This window comes from Motacilla alba, chromosome 3 (genome assembly GCF_015832195.1).
Source record: "Motacilla alba alba isolate MOTALB_02 chromosome 3, Motacilla_alba_V1.0_pri, whole genome shotgun sequence".
Taxonomy (NCBI): Eukaryota; Metazoa; Chordata; class Aves; order Passeriformes; family Motacillidae; genus Motacilla; species Motacilla alba.
In genome coordinates, this window is record NC_052018.1 from 9,678,596 (window position 1) to 9,695,575 (window position 16,980).

The following is a 16,980-nucleotide window of genomic DNA, read 5'->3' on the forward strand; positions in this document are numbered from 1 at the left end:
TTCATACTATTTCTCAGAATAAGAATATTACTAATTTTACCCTTTTCCTTTTAAAATTGTGATTTTTAGATGCTGAGAAAGTTGAGCTAGAGTGGAATTCAGGTGCCAGTGCTGCTGTGAAAAAACTGTCTTCTGCCTTCCCAGCTGACTTTTCAGACTACCCAAAAACTCTAGAGAAGCGTACCAACGAACTTCTGGATCGGAAAGTGGCTCATACGGATATGACACTGCGACATATTGTGTCACAATTTATCGTGGTATGATTTTCAACCTACAGTAGATATTACAGCTCCAGTACATAGCCCTGAGGAATTCTTGCCTCCTCCATGACGCCAAAATAAGAACTACTTGTAAAATCACTCATCAGATTGAATAAGCTGTGTATTTCCAGCTTTGATAGAATGAGTCACTTTAGCAGATAGCTAGACCCCAGTATTTGGGTAGTTCAAATAACTTTCAGATACCTTCATTGGGTATTTTTATTTACTTTGAAAATCTTTTCTCCTCATTGCAGGCAACCAACACCTGGCTGCAAAAGACATCAAAAGATATCCCTTATGCCCAGACTCTGCAAGACAAACTAAGTGCGCTGCAGGAACTGAACATTCAGAAACTAAATCTGCCTGTTATCACCATCCCTGAAGAACTTTTCCTGAAAAGGTAGGGAATAAAATTAGGATAGTGAAACAGGAAACTGAAAATAGATATTTGTTCACATTTTAGTGTTACTTTATTTTGCTTTGGTTTTATAAAACAGCATGGAATTGCTGTAAACATTAGCATAAAATTAGAATCATAACAAAGAACTTTACGGTCAGAGAAACGAAATTATATGGAGGAATTGATGCACATATTTAATACAGATTTGACTTCATGTAGTATCTGAATAGATCCTAAAGTGTTGCATTATATTATAAGGCGTACTGAATAAAAATACAGCATTCAACAGTCTTTAAGCCACAGAACTACTGAAACCATGTTTCTCATAGATTTGTATCCCACGTCCCTGCTGATACTTTGGCCATAACCCTCATAGCTCTACACTTCCCTGTGCAGTCCTGTTGGACAGCTCTTCCCATTTCCCTACACATACTGGTTAACCTCCACCAACAGAGCAACCTGACCTCCTCCCACGCCTGACGTGCTCAGAGGGAAGTTACACACATATGGACTGGATGCTTGCACTAGTTTGGTCCCGTCTCTTCTACCTAATAGAGTTTCACAGGACTTGTATGAATGCCATTACCCTTCTGTTAAATTTGGTAGAAATTAAATGCTGAAATAAATGCAAAGGACAACAGAGGCTAGTGTAAGACTGGATTCCAAAAACAAATGGAGAAGAGTCTTCAATTTTGTATCTCTTAGACCTGTTTTTCTGTGTATTATCTTTCATTGTTCTAGTATCATATGGTGTGCTAATGGTACACATCTCTGTTGCTGCCATTGTGCTCCTGAGCTAAGTACAAGCAAGGAAGAAACTGTTTTTTTTCTCCTAGGTTGCTATCATCTGTGATAATAATAATAATAATAATAATAATAATAATAATAATAATAATATGGGGTTTTACTGCTCTTTTATGTAGCTTTTTAAAGGAACAAATTTTCTTTTGTAAATTTGTAATCTTTTTGTAAATGAAAAAAATTTCGAAATAATTTGCTTAATTTTCATCTTAGGATGTAACTCTGTGTAAAAATTCAAGATTTTGCAATATGAAAGATCAGTGAGGGAAACAAGAAAAGTGTCTTTGCCAGCTTATTGTTCATTCAGAAATTAAGGCCAAGTTTCCTTCTTTTTTGCCTTTTCCTAATTATGCTTTTTCAGCCAATGATCCATTTTTCAGTCCTAGTTCCTGGTCTCATGCTTAGATTTTTATTTCCTTTTATTCAGAATTTTAAAAATGCTGAATATTTAGATGAAACTTTTTAAATGCTTATAATGAGAAAGATAAATTCTTAACACTAATATGATTTCATGCATGCATTTATCTAAGAATACATCACTTTTAAAAAAACGCAATTGCCTTTTTCTGGTGCTCAGCATCCCACAAGTGTGCCAGTGATTTTGGAGGGTTTTTTCAATTTTACCTACAAGTCCCTTTGTTTATGAAGTAAGAGGAAAAAACATTGAAACAATTCCCTGGTACCAAAAATACTTTTGATATATTCTGATGAATGAGAGCTTGAAAATGTTGTCATTAAAGTCTGATCATTACATTTCTCTCTAAAACTTAAGTCAGACATTGATATAAGCATGTAAGTAAGCTCAGTATCTTGGGCAGAGGAGGAAATCATGAAAACTCCTGTATATGCTTTATGAACTTAGTTTCCAACAGAATTATTTTTATTTTCCAGTGAAGGCCGGGTCAGATACAACTTCAATAAAAACAGTTTTGTAATTGATATTCCACTGCCATTTGCGGGAAAACCATCTGATGAGATATGGATGCCAAAGACTGTTAGAACACCTCCTCTGGTAGTGGAGTCCATGGGAATAAGTGTGCCATCTCAGGAATACAGAATCCCAACATTTACTGTTCCAAAATCCTATCCTTTCCGTGTGCCTTTGCTGGGCAAGTTGGAGGTCTCTGCTAACGTGTACAGCAACTATTACAACTGGACAGCCGCGTACACCGTGACTAACAGCACCACAGAGAGAGCAACCAGCGTAAAAGCTAGCTACAACACAAACGCTGATTCAGTTTTTGAGCTGCTTTCCTACAGTGTGAAAGGTAAGAACGGTTGCTATACTGCAATGTTTTCAAACCTACTTTAATTATATTGTATCCCTTATATCAGGTACACTAATTTGTTTGCCTGCACTTCTTTAAAGACAGGTGTTGTGTGATCTCGAATCACTTTCCCTTTGATTTTAAAGATATTAGGTGTGCCTGTTTATTCAGGCACTCAAGGTGAAGTCAGTTTATTTCAGTTAAGACTTTTACAGTCCATGTTTTCCTGGGTGTACCTTACTGAAGAAAATGTCCTTCAAAACTGAAGACGTGATTCTACAAACACTTGTGCAGCTGGTAAATCAATTGTTTTCAAAATCAGGTGTGCAACTGTATGTGTAGATATGCCCACAATTTATTTCTCAGTCTATTAATATATGTATATATGTATATAAAATTTTCTTATCTTTTCTTATGTCCATATATTGCCATAATGTGATATTTTTAAGTTAGTCCCCCTAAAATGGCAGTTTGGGTTCTTAAACAGCAAAAGGACAACCTGAATTCATTTTCTTCTAAACTTCTCACCATAACTGAGGCATGATAAAGAAAACACTAAAATCTAGGAACGTTAGATATGGGCTATTCTTGAGTCCATCTTCTTAATTTAAGTTTAAATAATGGCATAATTTTATGCCATTTCACATTATTATATTTATTAGTGTAGTGTAGAAACTTTATTTGTATTTCAAAACTTTAGCTTCAAATAGCAAAATAGCAGCCATTTTTTCTGAAATATTCAGTATTTACCAAAGCACTTAGGCCTTTAAAACAAAATGTCATAACAGTAATTGCAATTCAAGCAGTAGCATAGAAGTTCAGTGGCATCAGACAAGTTCTCAAAGATGAAAATGTATAGACACACTTACCTTTTGTCTCTTTTTTCCTATTTAAGGTTCTGGAGAAGCATCATATAACAGAAACGGATTCATCTGTGCATACGAAAATCACCTGAAGCACAGAGTCTTAACATCAGTTTTTAAAATGTCCGGCAGAAAGAATTATGAACCTATTCCAGTTGCAAACTACACCTTATCACTTACAGCATCAAGTACTCTGGGTTCTCAGCTTTCATTTTCCAGTGACATTGTTTCTGAAAAGATAAATAACGTGAATACCAATAATGTCAATATGGAAGGGCAGCTGGAGGTGGCTTCCGTGTTTGCAAAAAGCATTTACACTCTGTCTACCACCTACAATGAAAAGAGACGGGTTTTAGAAGGAAAATCAAATCTGAAGTTGGATTCTTCTTACCTTGAGGCTACCAATCAGATATCTGGCAGATACAGTGATGGTTCGTTTTCCATTACTTCAGTTTCTGATGTACAAAATGGGCTGTTAAAGAACACAGCTTCACTGAAGTGTGAAAACAGCCAGCTGAAAATGACATCTGAAACCAATGGCAGGTATCAACATACTGCAGGCGTCAACAAGCTTGAAATAATTTTGTCAAAGAAGATGGCAGCACTTCGATCCGAGTACCAAGCCACTTACAAGCAAATCCAGTATTTTGCCGTGTTTGCAGGTTCTCTCAATTCCCAGGACCTTGTTTTCAACACTGATATCTCCCTGACTGATCAGAAGAATCGAGCTGCACATAAGTCATCACTCAATGTCAATCGGTATGGTCTAGCCAGCAGTGCAACCACCAACATGCAGTTTAGTCCCTTGGCAATGCAGAGTGAAATGAATGCCAAGCTCGACACTGCTGGAGGCTCCATGTCGCTGTCCTCTTCCGGGCGCTATGGGAAAAACAATGCAAAATTCAATGTAGGTGGAAGAGTGAGCCTAACAGAAATAACACTGGGAAGTGAATATCAGAGTACAGTTCTGGGTATGGACAACAAACATGTTTTAAATTTCAGAGTTAATCGAGAAGGACTCAAGTTTTCAAATAATTTGCAGGGATCATTCAAAGAGATTAAGTTGGAGTACACAAATGATTTGAATATTCCAGGCTTATCCTTAACGTTTGTTTCAAAATTAGACAACAGCTTCGGCTTTGACAAGTTCCACAAACATGTTTTTGACCTTCAACTGGAGCCTAGCTCACTAGCAGCTAAACTGAGCAATAATCTTAAATACACTAAAACGGAAGTTTCCAACAAAGCAGAGCTCCTTCTTGAGCCTCTGAATATGAACTTGGGTGGCAATGTCCGAGGAGCCCATGGAGCAGATGAAGTAAGGCACACCTACACCCTTAGATGTGCTGGTCTAACTGCAGACTTGAAAACAGACACCGTGGCAAACGTTCAAGGCGCAGCAGTGAGTCACAGAGTTCATCTGGATGCGGCAGGGCTTTCTTCCTCAGTTACCATGAACACAAACTGTGATTCCAAACCTCTCCGTTTCAGCAATGCTGTGCGTTCCACTATGGCCCCATTTGTCATCACGGCTGACATACACACCAATGCTAATGGAAAGCTGGTTGCTGTGGGTGAACACACAGGAGACTTGTACAGCAAATTGCTGTTTAAAGCAGAACCTCTTGCTTTCACTTTCTCCCATGATTACAGAGGCTCTACCAGCCACAGCTTGAAGTCTAGAGGAAGATACACTACCCTGCTTGACAACAAAGTTAATATGCTTTTTACTCCATCAGAGCAGTCAAGTGCTTGGAAATTGAAAAGTCAGCTAAACAATAATGTATATTCACAAGATTTCAGTGCTTACAATAATGCAGAGAAGATCGGTGTGGAACTTAATGGAAGAGCATTAGCAGATCTCTCTGTAATGGACACATCAGTCACACTACCATTAACATCTGAAGAAGTTAATTTAATTGATCTATTGGGTCTCAGGAACAGCATATCAGAACCTCAAGAATTCAGCATCTCTGGCTTTGTGAAGTATGACAAAAATAAAGATATGCATGTTATTAGCCTACCCGTCTTGGAAAATTTGCCAGTTTACTTTGAAAAACTCAGAGGCACCATTCTATCCACACTGAAGGCCATACAAAGTTATCTGAAGAGCATAGATATAGAACAACACATGAAAAAATACAAGGCAACTTTGAACAAACTGCCACAGGACATTAACGATTACATGGACAAATTAGATATCAAAGCCAAAGTTAGCAGCATGAAAAATAATTTTGTTGCTTTCACAAAGGACTACAGAATAACATCTGATGATCTCCAAATTATGCTGGAAAAAGTCATGGACACTCTTCAAGAAATATTGTCTCAGCTGCAGCTCTATCTGATAGAAGTTGAGCAATACATCAAAGACTGTTATGAGCAGTACGACATTAAAGCACTTATTGCACAGCTTCTTGACCAAATAGTTGAAACAATGACAGCTCTAGATAACAAATATCAGGTAAGAACAACTATAATCAACATCATTGAAAAATTGCGGGTTTTTTTCCAACAATATGATCTTAACAAAATCGGAAGCAGCACTTTGGCTTGGATTAAAAATCTTGATGGTGAATACGGGATTACAGCTAAAATTCAGGAAAAACTGGAATTATTCAAGATTCAAATTCAGAATATTGATCTCAGAAGCGTTGCGGAAAATTTGAAACGACAGATTAAAGCGTTTGATGCTAAAGAATGTTTAGAAAAATTTAAGCGATCTTTGCCAATCGAAAAAATCAATGAGATTCTTGAACAAATCAAAGACTTTATTCTAAATTGGATAGAGGAATATGAATTATCTGAGAAGATCAGCGCTTTCCGTGGTCATATGCACAAATTGATTATAAAATATGAAATTGATAAGCAGATATATTTTTTAATTGACAGAATGATAGAACTGCTTAAAACATACAGAATAAAAGAAACTGTCCAGAAACTGACCATCTACCTGCAAAATGCTGATGTGAAGTCATGCTTTGATAAAGTTGTTGCTTTTGTTGATGATGCTGTCCAGAAAGTGCAAACCTTTGATTACGAAAAGATGATAAAGCAAGTCAACAAGTTCCTTGACATGGTTATTAAAAAGCTCAAGGCTTTTGATTATGACCAATTTGTAGATGACACAAATAACAGAATTCGAGAAGTGACTCAGAAAATAAATGAGGAACTCAGAAATCTAGAACTTCCACAGAAAGCAGAAGCACTGAAACAGTATATAAGAGATTTTAGAACTGTGATTTCAAAATACATGGAACAACTAAAGGACACGAAGCTTGCTGCAGTAATTAACTGGCTCAGGGAGCTCATAGACTCAACAACATTTGCTAATCTCAAAGCCAAGATAAATGAACATCTGGAAGACCTGCGAGAGAGGATTTCTGAAATGGATATTTCTCAGGAATTCCAGTGGTGTCTTCAGAAGATAAGCCAATTCTACAATTCTGTTGTCATATACATCTCTGACCAATGGAACACAGCTTCCAAAAAAATCACTGTGTTGGCTGAAGAGTATGACCTAAAAAATTGGGCTGAAAATGTAAAACAGTTTGTTGAAACTGGATTTAAAGTCCCTGAAATCAGGGCAGTTATAGTCACTATACCTGCCTTTGAGGTTAGTCTCCGAAGTCTTCGGGAAGCAACATTTCAAACACCAGAATTCATTGTCCCACTGACTGATCTCCGTATCCCCTCCTATGAGATCAATATTAAGAGACTAAAGGACATGAAAATCCCAATGAAATTTACTACCCCAGAATTTAAAATTCTAAACACCTTTCAAATTCCTTCCTTCACAATTGACTTGATTGAAGTTAAGCTTCTGATTGTGAGAACAATAGACAAAATCATGTCTGCGGAATTTCAATTCCCATCTATCGATGTCTATTTGAAAGATCTGAAGATGAGAGATATGCCTTTTTCCGATCTTTCTTTCCCAGAAATACAAATGCCTCAGTTTCAAATACCAGAATTATTGATTCCAAAGCTAAATCTAAATGAGTTCCAGATTCCTAACATGAAGATACCAGAGTTCCAGCTCCCACGTATCCCACATACTGTGACTGTCCCTACATTTGGCAAGCTGTCTGGTGCTTTCAGAGTCACGTCTCCATTCTTCACACTGTCTACACAAGCTGAGCTTCGTAATACCACAACGTCTGCAAACAGTCCAGAATTTGTTACCTCTATTTCAGCTCAAACAACATCCAAATTAGACTTCCTAGTTTTTAGTGTTATTGCAGATTCACGTCTGCTGGCCCCTGACATGAAGCAGCTGAACCTTAAAAATGCCATGAAAGTCAACCATAGGTTCCTTAAAGTTGATCACACGAATGAAGTCGTATTTTTAGGGACCTCGGTAGAAGGTGAAGCTGAAACTAGAGCAAACTTAAATGCAAAGAAAAATTCAGTAGAACTACAGAATAACTTCATGGTCAAGCTGCAAAGAAAAATTTGGATGCAGAGTGGAATCGCATATTCTCACAGACTGAATATTCCACAAGCTGATTTCTCTAGCCAGGCTGATCTGATCAATAACATGACAACAGAGGTAGAAGCAGGATACATATCATTTACCTCTGCTGGTAGAGGAAACTGGAAATGGGCTTCACCTAATTTCTCTGATGAAGGTACTCATGATTCACTTGCCACTTTCAAGGTTGAGGGCCCCAGTATTACATTTTCTGTAAACAACAGAATAAATGATAAGTACCTGAAAGTCAACCAAGCTATGAAATATGAATGTCATTCCTTAATGTCTGCAGCGCTTCAGATTCAGTCTGAAATGGAGTCACAGCGTGTGGGACGTAGCCTTCTGAATGTGCAAGGCACAGGTGAGCTTCTAGGAATGAAAGTAGAATTAACAGGCTCTCACATTGCTAGGCTCCATGGACGGATTACTGGAACTGTAAATAATGAACTTTCCTTCTTGGCAAACCCTTCTGAAATTCGTCTTTCAACAAACAATGATGGAAATGTGAAAATCAGCTTCCCAATGAAACTAACTGGCAAAATTGACTTCCTGAATAACTATGGGTTTGCCCTCAGCTCTTCTGTTCAGCAGGTCAATTGGCAAGCTACTGGCAGATTCAATCAGTACAGATATTCCCATAATATGTCTGCTGGCAGCAATGATGACAGAATCGAAGCTCATATTGAAATGAATGGAGATGCCAACCTGGACTTCCTAAACATTCCTCTAAGCATTCCTCAGATTCAGATTCCCTACACTGGAATCAAAACTCCTCAGCTGAAAGATTATTCACTGTGGGAACAGGTAGGCCTGAAGGAATTATTGAAGACAACAAGACAATCCTTTGATTTAAATTTGAATGCTCAGTATGAGAAAAACAAAGACATGCATGCAATCCCACTTCCTTTAGCAAAAGTGCATGAAGTACTTAATAAGAACATCCTTTTATTCAACAAGCATTTTGAGAAAGGGAGAAATGCAGCTATAGATTTTCTTACAAAGTCATATAATGAAGCCAAAACAAAACTGGACAAATACAAAATACAAACATCACTGAACAAAATACCACGGACCCTCACGATTCCAGGATACACAATTCCAGTTGTGAATATTGAAGTTTCTCCTTTCACTGCTGAGATGCCAGCCTTTGGTTTCACGCTTCCAAAAGAAATAAGCACAAGAGGATTCACCGTCCCAATAATTGGCTTTTCAGTTCCATCTTACACACTAGTCGTACCTTCTTTTGAGCTTCCAGTCCTTCATATCCCCCAGGATCTACGCACCCTAAAGCTTCCTAGATTCAGAATCAACAGCTCAGCCAACAACATCTTAGTTCCTGCCATGGGCAACATTACTTATGACTTCTCATTTAAATCCAGTGTAATCACTTTAACTGCAAATGCTGGGCTGTTTAATCAGTCAGATATTGTTGGACATCTCAGTGTGTCATCCTCTTCTGTCATTGAGGCTCTGCAATTTAAGCTGGATGGTTCAACAAGTTTGACAAGAAAAAGGGGGTTGAAGCTGGCCACAGCATTGTCCCTGAGTAATAACAAATATCTAGGAGGAAACCATGATAGCACTATCACTCTCTTAAAGAGGATGATGGAAGCTTCCATGGAAACAAATATAGAAGTTGACACACCAGTTTTAAAAATTAATTTCAGCCAAGAACTTTCTGGAAATACGAAATCTAAACCCACTCTTTCCTCAGGGATAAAATTAATATATGATTTTAATACTCCCAAATATGGTACCAGTGCTAAGGGAGAAATTGCTCACAAATTTGCTTTAGAGAGCCTTACATATTACATATCAGTAGAATCTTCTACAACTGGGGATATTGATGGAGTATTTTACACTGGAAATGCATTTTCTGGGAGTTTAGACCATGAGGCAAATGCCTATTTAAATGCTAATGGAGCTCGGTCATCCCTCAGATTCGAGGCCCACTCTAAAGCAGATGGACTCTGGATGATTGAAATCAAAGAATTACTTGCAGTCGAAGCATCTACCCGTCGTATTTATGCAGTCTGGGAGCACAATGGTAAGAACTATGCGCGATGTACATCTCGTTTCACAACAACAGGGACTCAGAGATGCAAAGCAACCTTAGAACTGGCTCCTTGGGATGTATCAGCAGATATTCAGATTCAAGCCATTCAGCCAAATCCCTACCTGGGCATGGCATCAGTTAATGAGGCTTTTGTAGTGAAAATCAGTCCTGCAAACCAGAAAGCTGGCTGGAAGGGTGAAGGCCAAATTCACTCACTATCTCTCAGTCATGATACGCAGATATCAAATGAAAACTCAAAGGCAAAATTTGTTATTTCTGGATCTTTGGAAGGATACATGGACTTCCTCAAAGTCATCAAGTGTCCCATTTCTGAGAAGAGCTTATGGGATATTTTGAAGCTGGACGTCACTACCAGCGCTGACAGGAAACAGTACTTGAATGGCTCGGCATCCCTCGTGTACACCAAGAGTGAGGATGGTTACTTTTTCCCCATACCTGTGAATAAGCTGACCGATGGCTTCACTGTCACTATTCCTGGGTTACACCTAAAGGCTCCAAGCCCTGTCCTCAGCACTCCAGAGTTCAACCTTCCTTTCACCACTCTCCAGGTCCCAGCATACACTGTTGACTTGCGCAACATAAAAATTCCACAGACACTAAGTACAATGCCATTTGATGTCCATTTACCCACATTGCCAAAGCTGAGATTCCCCAAAGTGGATGTAGGAGCAAATTATATTACATTAGAAGAATATAAAATGCCATTTTTTGAGGTGACAATACCTGAATACCAAATAACTATGTCTCAATTCACTTTACCGAAGAGCGTTTCATTTGGCAGTTTCTCTGTAGATCTAGATGAAGTAGCTAATAAAATTGCAGATTTTGAAATGCCTACAATTACCATTCCTGAACAGAAAATTGAGATCCCCCCTCTGAAAATATCCTTGCCTGCTGGAATTTACATCCCATCATTTGGTGCCTTGACTGGATCTTTCAAAGTTGTTTCCCCTTTGTACAACGTCACCTGGAGAACAGACTTGACAAATAAGAAGGATTCGTTTGAACATTCCATTGACTCTACCTGCAGCTCAACATTGCAATTCCTGGAATATGACCTGAATGGTAAGACACTAAAATTCTATATGCCCTGATTTTGAGGGAAAAAATTATTGTAGACTAGGCTTTTCCAGATCTTTTTTCCCCAGGGCTTTGCATATGAAGGTGTTTCTGTCTGTTTAGCATTGATGTTAGATGACACTTCTTTTATCAGCAGTGGCATTTTTTTCATAAATTACTATCAGTCTCAGTCAGTCACCCTGAAGGCTAATGACTATATATATATATATTTGTATATATATACATGTGTCATATCCATGTTGAGATATAATGTGAATTTTTAAATGCTCCAGTCAAACAAATGTTTGCATGTCTTTTTATCTGGGACATTATGGGCATTCAGTTTCTTGAAGCATAATTTGACATATCAGTGAAATACCCCTCATCTGGCTATCTAACATACAAATGGATATGTTTTTTGAATTTTTTGTTGGTAATATACACATTTGAAATCTTTTTTACAGTTGTTTCAAACTATGAATATAAAGAAGGCGTGTTTGTTGTGAAGACAACTGGCAGCTTTTCACATCGTGACATGAGTGCAAACTACCAGGAAAATCTAACTATTTCAGGATTTAGGTAAAGATTTGCTCTAATAATGTAATTTATAATACACATAATTGCAAATGATGTGTTGTTGCTTTGATCTCTAATGCCCCAGGGTGCTTTGCAGTAATTAATAAGAACCTGTATGTATATCTACCTTGCCATTATTGGCTGTGTCCTTTTTCCCCTCAAGGTAACTTGAAAGCTGTTCCCTCTCAGGGTTTCTTGAACAGCTTTTCTCACCAGCCCCCATCAGAAAATCACTGAGACATAAACACAGTATTTTATAATCAGAGCAGTTCTAGATCAAACCATCAACATAGTTGGGTTTCTTCCCAGTGGATCCTTCTGTCACCACAAGCCAGTACAGAGTAATTTTTATTCACAAGTGCCCACACCAGGGATTAGACTTTTCTCCCTTACTGCCTGTTTCAATCTGCAAGTGTTGTGTTGATATGTCCAAGGACAGAAGCAGTGAAGTCAATTACAAATGCAGATAAACAGTAGTGCCTATACTTGAGTTGGTGGAAATATTGCAGTCAGTTTGTAGAAATCTGTAGAAAGCTGACGATGGTATGGCTACAGGCTTTGTTTACCTGCCCTAATTTAATGAAAATTCACAACAGAGCTCAATATAGTTTTATCTAAAACAGGAAAATTGGAGTGTCAGGCTAAATTCTAAGAAATGTGGATAATAAACCTGGCATTTTCTTTTCATCACAAAGGCATTGTTTAACAGCATATATATGTGTGTGTGTGTATATATATATATGAAGTTATAGGTGGTACTATGTTCAGACATACAGCATTGGACTTATGCTTTCTGCACTGCTTCATAGCTGTGTATTTACTGTGGTTGCAGAGCCATGGAGGACACTTTATCACTAGACATCATCAGCCCAACTTTCACAGATGTTCATGTGCGTTACCAAGAGAATGAAAGGAAAGCATCAGGCTCAATATCCTCACCCTCAGCTGGGACCCTTGCTTATGTCATGGAGGGGGACGAGGAAACTTTCCTTGCCAGATTGTACTACCAAAGTCAGGTAATATGAGCAATAAAAAGCAAAAATGTTTAGTGGGGTCAGAGGAAAAGTTCCCTTTTAAATTTTGTGTGTGTTTATGTGTGTGTTTTTGTGTGTGTTATGAGATATAAATTAACCACCAAATAAAAACTATATTATCTGTAATTAAAGGTTTTATTTCCTACATTGGCCTTTCCAGTACTAAAAATAATATCTGTGTAAAGAGTTGTTTTCAACCCCTTCACAGAGTTATTTTTTTCCATCTCCTATGGTCAAGAAGGCAGATCCACTGAAAGTGAAGAATGTACAAAGTCAGTTTTAGATAAGCTATTCATCAGGTTTAATAGATAGCCATCAGGCTACTTAGAATTACTACATAAGTGAGCATTATAGGAATAAGACAACTAGAAGAGGTCAGACCATCTGGGGAGTGTCTTTTTTAATCTGTTAATACGTTATAATACATTCTCTTATTATTGACATACCACCATAATTTTCAAATTAAAATCTTACGTTCCAAAATTATATACTAATTTAGGGATCAGAAGCAACTCATAATTCACTGTTTATTATAAAAATAGAAAAACTATACATGTAAATATATTCTCATTTGAGGATTATTAACTACTCTGAATAACTGTCTAAATTGTCTAATTTATTTAAATGATTACAAAATTAAAAACTCTGATATTTTCATATGAAAAAGATGCTTTTTGAATTCACTTTAATTGATTTCAGGAATGAGTAGAAGGCTCATTTTCCCAAGTAATTCACCTGCCTTATGAGACATGATAGGCATTTAATACAAAGGAAGGAAAAATCTTGTTTGCAGTCAGATATTAAAGACCAGACTAAGTTATATTCTACTCTTGTGCTTTGAAGAAGCTTAAAGTAGCTTGGTACAAGATAATTTTTTCCAAAATAACATTTCAACATGAGACCAAACAGACAGCAAACAGACAGTGGACAAAAAAATTGGAGAGTGCTTTTCTTAATAAATGATAAAATTAAAGATGCAATAATGAGAATGCTAAAATACTCTCATAAATAATATTGGAGTTTTCTTACCCTGTTTTGTATTTTCAGTCTGCTCCCCAGAACGACATTGACATACTTAAAGGTGAGATATCCCTCAAGGAACCTGACCAGATACAAGTGAAATTCAACTGGAACGAGGATGCTGCCAAAGACTTGCTGTTGGGTCTGAAAGAAAGAGTGCCTCAAATGACAAATGCAGTCTATAGATACATTAATCGGTACCATAAGGAGCATACAGGACTGGAAATTAGTGCTGCCACCTTAAAGATGAAGAATATAATGCAGAATAATGCTGAAAAAGCGTACACTTTTGCTGCAAATCAAATAGATGAAATAGATGCTCAGCTTCGCACAGCTGCCAATGAGGCCTCTGACAAATATCAGGAGCTGAAGTTCAAAGCTAAACGGCTTTATCGAAGAGCAGCAGATCAGGCTGAACAGTTTGACTATCAAAGAATAAAAGCAGAACTTTTGAATGTTTTAATTGACATAATAGAGAAGTACCACCAGAAAATAAAACATGTAATTGACTCAGCCACTGAATTCCTGAAAACCACAAAATTTCAGGTCCCTGGGTTGTCTGAAAAGTACAGTGGTGCAGAAATATACCTCATGACTACAGAGAAGGTAGCAAAAACTGCTGATGTATGCCTTTCAAAACTTCAGGAATACTTTGATGCCTTGATTGCAGCTATCAATGAGCTGGAAGTCAGACTTCCTGCTTCTGAAACAATTCTTAGAGGCCGTAATGTACTTGATCAAATTAAAGAAATGCTGAAAGATTTGCAGAACAAAATCAGGCAGACATTTGCTGCTCTTCAGGAAGCTGACTTTGCAGGAAGGCTGAAGCAACTGAAACAAGCAGTGCAACAAGTTTTTCAGAAGATAGAAGAAATGGTTAGAAGTTTGCAATCCAAAACTTTTGAAGACATCAAAGTTGAAACACAACGGCTGTACAAAGATGCAATGGCTTCAGAATTTGCCCAGAAGCTGAGATCCTTGACAAAAGATGTTAAAAAATACATTTCTCAGTTCAAAGACTTCAGCCAGAAGACATTCCAGGACCTTTCAAAAAAGCTGCACCAACTGCTCCTCTATGTAAAGTCATTGCGGGAGGAATATTTTGATCCAACTACACTTGGATTGTCAGTGAAATACTATGAGGTGGAAGACAAAGTACTGGGATGGCTGAAGAATATCATAGCTCTTCTCGTGGATTGGCACAACCAGTTTGTTGGAGATCTTGCTGGCATTGCTACACGCCTGACAGACCAAGTAAGGGAGTTGGTGGAAATCTACAGTCAGGAATATTATGACATTATAACTGATATTGAAGGAAAAGGAAAACAGAAGATCATGGAACTCTCATCTGCTGCTCAGGAAAAAATCCGATATTGGTCTGCAGCTGCTAAGAGGAAAATCGATGAACATAACAAGCAACTCAAAGAAAAACTCCGGGAGATCTATGGGCAGCTTAGTCAGTCCCAAGAAAAGCTAATCAGTGAAGCCAAAAGGTTAATTGATCTAACTATAGAAAATTACTCTGCTTTCCTGCAATATCTCTCAGAGCTTCTTCGCTGGCTTGAGCAAATAACAGCTGAGAGCATAAAGCCATATGTAGCTGTTCGTCAAGGAGAGCTGAGAATACAGGTGCCCATGTGACTGGCAGGCCATTTACCAAATGCCCCAAAAAAGCAGACAGGCACTCAGGAATAAAATGAAAATGACACACATACTGATTCAGCAAGGCATTGAGAAAGGCTCCAGGAAATGGAACGAAATGCAACACTTCACTAATGAACAACTTGACACTGAGCAAGTGAGTCCTCAGGAGATTATGGAAAATATTCAGCAGCGCATGAACACCTGAATGGGCATGTAGAAGAGGAGAAGTAACAAGTTTCTACCAAAATGTATTTAAATACAACAGCAATCAGTATACTGGAGCTTCAGGTATATATGTTTGAATCTGAATTTGTAAATGAAAACTTGATAATCTACACTAGGTTATTTTAATAAGCTTAATAAGCCAATAAATGAGTTCTTTATTACATTTCTGTGTCATTCATTACAACTACTTTTACTTGGAGCATAAGGCTTAATCCAACAATTTTCAAGGTCAATGGGAAGTCTTTTCTGTTATTTCACAAAATGTTGGATCAAGTTAATAATGTGCAATGCATATTGTAAATAGTCACAAAAGCTATGGAATACATAGAATAAACAGGTTTTAAGATAAAGGTCACATTCATAAGCCAGTTGAAGGAAGACTTGGAAACACATCTAATTCCCAGCATAGAGATACCTTCATAGATAAGTAAGGAAAAGAGCATGTATAAAAACATTACTTAAAAAAATTATAAATTCTGAAAATGGCATCAAAAATTGAAATTCAACATAGAAATATGAACATATGTAGAAATATGACCCCTGGAAAATTGTAGATAATAATACAAAGGTTTTTTTAATAAGAATTAATTTATGCCTGTGTCAGTTTTCAGACAACTCTACCAAGAATTTTATATGAGTTTTCTTTCTACTGGCTAATTTATATTTCAGAAATACAGGGTTTTCTCACCTGTTTCCCCATGATATTTCTGGTGTCACTTTAAATTGTCTGTTTTACTTATTATGAGTTTAGTCAAATGTCAAAGTTTCATGGACATCACTGTGTATGATGGGAGTCAAAAAGTTTTCCCCTCTTAGGCAGAAGCCTAGACCATTTAAATGAATTCTCAGTTTAAAAGATGAATTTAAGATGTTGAAGAAGTCCCTCACAAAAGAAGACTGTTTTTAAGTGGAAAATATGTTGAGCTGCAGTGGTGAACTATATAGACAGTCCTAGAGAAATGCATGCTCGGGCTGAAATGATGTTGCCTCTTTGAGAATAAACTTTTTGACAAACAACACTAGAAAGTTTGTGCACATGTCTGTTTTGATACAATCAGTTCACTCTGTAATATCGTTCTTGCTTGTTCATTAATGGGAAAGCAGAGAATCTGTTTTCATTCCATGGTGTGATGGAGTACATACATGAAGCATGGAGCGCCCAGACTTTGATATCCCTATTGATAGATAATATTATTACCTGAATAACTTCACCAGTAATGATATTTATCAGAAAATGATTTTTATCAGATACTTGCCAGATTCTTATCTTTAACCTGTAAAG

General features: G+C 37.3%; 1 protein-coding gene across 1 annotated transcript in view; it reads left to right on the plus strand.

Moving 5' to 3' along the window:
- APOB (apolipoprotein B) overlaps positions 1–16,720 on the plus strand; it is a 36,517-nt gene extending 19,797 nt beyond the window's left edge. Inside the window, 8 exon segments of the mRNA XM_038132009.1 lie at positions 70–257; positions 515–660; positions 2,353–2,729; positions 3,625–11,205; positions 11,664–11,778; positions 12,608–12,791; positions 13,857–15,467; positions 15,469–16,720. Of these exon segments, the coding sequence (XP_037987937.1) occupies positions 70–257; positions 515–660; positions 2,353–2,729; positions 3,625–11,205; positions 11,664–11,778; positions 12,608–12,791; positions 13,857–15,467; positions 15,469–15,678 (10,412 nt within the window). The 3' untranslated portion in view covers positions 15,679–16,720.
- The last annotated feature ends 260 nt before the right edge of the window (positions 16,721–16,980 follow it).